The sequence below is a fragment of the Octopus bimaculoides genome, chromosome 6 (genome assembly GCF_001194135.2).
Source record: "Octopus bimaculoides isolate UCB-OBI-ISO-001 chromosome 6, ASM119413v2, whole genome shotgun sequence".
Lineage (NCBI taxonomy): Eukaryota > Metazoa > Mollusca > Cephalopoda > Octopoda > Octopodidae > Octopus > Octopus bimaculoides.
In genome coordinates this window covers 3,078,197-3,082,798 of record NC_068986.1, presented here as the reverse complement: position 1 = coordinate 3,082,798, position 4,602 = coordinate 3,078,197, and the positions used below count along the sequence as shown (strand labels likewise).

The window sequence follows — 4,602 nt, the reverse complement described above, 5'->3', positions numbered from 1 at the left end:
ATTATTATTATTATTATTATGATCATCATCTTTATTTTTTTCTTCCCCTTTGCACAGTGTATCAGTTGCAGAAAGAAGCACCGCATCCTCGGCGGATCATTTGTCACAGAGAAGTATGTATCATTTGACATTTATACGTCTGTTTGTCCCTACCTGTAAACACTTATCTGGGTCTTAGCTGACATTTGGCTTTTATACATACATTCACAAACTCACACTTGCATGTACATATACATTTGCACACACACATACACATTTGAAGATATATGTTTATCTAATTATATTTTTTTACTTTATAAAAAGAAAAAGATAAATGTGTCCATAGTTTAAATATTAATTTTTTGAATTTAAAACTGGGTCACCCACACTAAATGAAGATATGTTATCAAAACTTTATAGGGCTTCTAAAGTAAATTTATCGTATAGTCTTCTAAATTGCCATAGAAATGCAATAGTTTAAGATTCTTATAAGCTATATTTTCTCATGCTTATACTGTCTTTAATGCTCCTTTTTAATGCTTTTATCATACAAATTATGGTTTCTACATTTTCATTCTGTATTCTGTTTCCCCTTAATTGACTTAAAAATCTTTCCACTTCTTTCTAAGTATCAGTTTTTTTTTTTAAACTTTGCCTAGTCACCTACATGACCTGTATAGAATGAGAAGTTCATTAGTATTGCAATACTAATTTCATGTGCTCTCTAAATCTAATATTATAGTGTATATTATATATATACATGCACACATTAATTTCATGGTACCTTGGACAAGTGTTCTACTGTAAACTCATTCCAACCAAAGCCTTGTGAGTGGATCTAGTTGATGGAGACTGATAGAAACCAGTCATATATATATATATATATATATAATTTCAATACGGAGTAAATAATTCACGAAAATATAATTTGCGAAGATATTATGGACTCTGTTATTATCTAGTGTAACTAATAACAGAATCAATAATATTGGCGATTTCAGGCCCTGCAAAAGCATTAAAATAGTTGAAGGGAAATTTAAATAAGAGTTTTGACTGTTATTTGCAGCAGGTAGACATACTTAGTATGTCCTTTGATTAATTTTAATCTTTCAGCTATATATATATATATATATGTGTGTGTGTGTGTCTTTGTATTTGTTCCTCACTACCACTTCACAATTGGTGTTGGTTTGTTTACATTCCTGTAAGCAGGACCTATAGAATGAGTACTAGGCTTAAAGTATAAAAATAAGTACTATGGTTATTTGTTCAACTAAAATGCTTGCATTGTTTCAGTCATTTGACTGCAGCCATGCTGGAGCTAAAGCCTAGTGCTTACCCTGTTGGTCTCTTTTGCTGAACTGCTAAGTTACGGGGACATGAACACACCAACACCAGTTGTTAAGCAGTGATGAGGGGAAAAACACAATCACACACACATATATACACACAGTGGGCTTCTTTCAGGTTCTGTCTGCTAAATCCACTCACAAGGCTTTGGTTGATCCATAGCTATAGTAGAAGACACTTGCCCAGGGTACCATGCAGTGGGACTGAACTTGGAACCATATGGTTGGGAAGCAAGCTTCTTACCACCCAGCCACACCTAAATATCTTTTTTTTTAATAAGTAATGGTGTGAATTTTATTAGTGCATATTGCTTCACTCTATTCTTGCCTCAATATTTCTAGTGTTAAATAGACTTGAACTTCTAACGAAGGAAAAGAGTGTATTCCTTCAGCACTTAATAGTCTTCAATTTATTACTCATTTCGTTAGGAAACAATCTAGAGAGGTTAACTCAGAAGAAGAAGTGAGATTTTCATTTTCTTCTTCTCCTCATTTCTGTTTCTTTTTTAACAACATTACAATGGTTGCATTTTCCAAACATCATGTAAAAGATACAGAGTATGGCACTGAAAGATGGTCGAAGCATATAATGATAACAAAATGGCTGGGAATGGGGTGGGGGTGGAGGAAGAAAAAAAAAGAAAGGTGAAAACGATAAGAGTCTGAAACTCAAACTATTGATCATATCAATTCCACATCTGAAAACTGCACAACTACTCTAATCTTAGTTACAGATTAAATTGATTTTAGCTAATATTGCTTTGGTTTGTTCAATGTTGTTATCTGAGTTATGAAAGTATTAAGAAATAATGTTTTTCTTCAGCAGTCTTGGAGAGGGAAAGGAAAAAAAAATCCTACCTGTGAAGCAAAGTGTTTAAGTTTCCCATTTATAGACACCTTTTAGTTCACTTAGTTTAGTATATTGAGGAGGAATTGTTGCAAGATTTATTTCATGGACAAAACTAAAGTCTAGCTTAGATTTTATTCACTTGTTTTTTAATTCCTTCTGTGATCCAAAACGTTGTAAAGGTTTTCATGTGGGCATTTGTGTTTGTTAAAGGTGAATAGACTTGCTCATTGAATCATGTTTTGCATAAAGATTTTTTTTTCCCTTTGAAAACAATGCATTTTGGGGTCTACCATTCAATGGGTGTCTGGTTTAAACATTTACTTCACAACGGTATGAAACTGGTAAAAATCCCTCTGCATGGCACCTTGGGCAAGTATCTTCTATAACCTTAAACCAATGAAAGATTTCTGAAAGAAATTTGTTGCATAGAAGCATTGGATCTTTTACCCATTCTAATTCTTGTTACATCTTTATTTGTTGTCCTCTTTATTACCTTCTTGTCCGTCAATCACTCTCCCTCCAATTCACTGCACTATGTGACCTATGTAACAAGCGATACCATTCAGTTGCTACACCATCACCTTTCATCACTCTTTATCGCTCTGCTTCTCTTCCACTGCCACCCATCCACCACTCCACTCCCCTTCCAAAACCAATAATAGCATTTGGTCTGCCCATATTTAGTACCCCATTGCACCACTCTCTACTATTACTATCATTTTCTCTCTTTCCCTATGTTCATCCTTCCATATGTCTTCTCCAGCCACTGTTCCTGGAAGGGTTGTTAGGCCAGAGTCCTTGGACACCTCCTCTATAGGGTCCCATCAGAAGCAACGGTCATTTTACTTTCTGACTGGATTGCTAAGCTTGTCCAGATGAGACTTTGGATATTATCCAAACATCTCATTCTTGGTTTACCCCTTGGTCTCCTACTGGTTGGCTCAGCTTGAAGAATCCAACTTGTGATTCTTTCCTGCAACTAATGGTTTGACCTGGAGAGACTCCCTCATTTCTGAACTAGGCACTCTGTTGAGTAGTGTTACTCCATGTATCTTTTGGAGGAACCCCATTTTGGTCATTTGTACTCTCCCCCATGTGACTCCTGGCAGCTCTTAGCCATATCTACCATAGCCCTAATCTATTGCTCTCTCTCTTGTCATCCACATAATAAAATGAACATCCAGTCTATACTGTGAGTGTCCAGTCCATGTTATGACCATCCAGTTTGAAGTTTACTTACTGCAATGTTGTGGTCAAGTGGCCGTGAAAATTTATAGTTGTTATTGTTGTTGTGTAATGGATCTGATCTTCTGTCCAACAGTTTAGAATGCAAAGAGCTGGAACAAATATCAGAAAGTAATAGTGCTTTAACATTTCTACCACTCTGGACTGGTACTTGATCTTATTGACCCCTAAACGTTGACCTTGGAAGGATTTAAATTCAAAGCACAATGAACCAGAACAAATGCAGCAAGGCATGTTGTCTTCCAGTCTAATGACTCTGCCAGAATCTAGTGTATTTAGACAGACATTTCTAAAATTATCTTTGATTTACTTTATCTAAATAGTACACATCTAAGTCCATCGTTTTTTATTTTCTCTGGATGATGTGTGCAAGAATGTCAGAAAGGTGTTTAATGTTCCTTGAAATTAATTCTACTAGCATAATTTCAATTAGTGCAGGGGTAGGTGTCAGATTATCTTTGAATATTTCCTTCACTAGACTGACATCCCATTCAAGTGGGAGATTTATCTTATCCACTCAATACCACTGTTCTCAAGTTAAAGGTTAGCTCTTGAGTGTCAAGTGTCCCTGTTTATGTCAGGTAGTAAACACCCGATTAGTTTCACTTGTATTAATCCTCACTATATTTTGAAATGATTAATGCATTTTTTTATATACCCTGGCATACAATGTTAAAAATTTTTAAAGGGTAAAGACCCCTTTGGGCCTTGAATGACCATGAGATTGCACCTAGAAAGTAACCCTTGAGGTACAAGTCTGGGCAAGGTTGTTTATGGAAGACCAGTAGTCGCTCATACATACCAAGCTCTCCCTTTCTACGTCACCGATGTTATCCAGGCAAAGACTGATACAGCTTGGCACCAGTGATGTCACAACTCATTTCTACAGCTGAGTGAACTGGAGCAACATGAAATGAAGTATCTTGCTCAAGAACACAACACGCAGCCTGGTCTAGGAATCAAACTCACTAACTCATGATTGTGAGCTGGATGCTCTGACCATTGTGTCATGCACTTAGAAATATACAGAAGAAATAAAAGGAGTTATTTTATTGTACTTTTGGTTTCTAGTTGAGTGACTCAAGATTTTGAATTTTGAATTCTTAACAACTAGTGGAGTAACAAAGCTGTAGTGTTACAATGTTAATATATATATATATATATATATATATATATATA

General features: G+C 35.5%; 1 protein-coding gene across 3 annotated transcripts in view; it reads left to right on the top strand.

The window, feature by feature from the left end:
• The window catches only part of LOC106875299 (N-chimaerin), a 139,133-nt gene that overhangs the window by 100,933 nt on the left and 33,598 nt on the right, over positions 1 to 4,602 (top strand). For all 3 annotated transcript variants that reach the window (XM_052968552.1, XM_052968553.1, XM_052968551.1), the window contains one exon: positions 58 to 113. In XM_052968552.1, the coding sequence (XP_052824512.1) occupies positions 58 to 113 (56 nt within the window). The remainder of the gene's footprint in view (positions 1 to 57; positions 114 to 4,602) is intronic.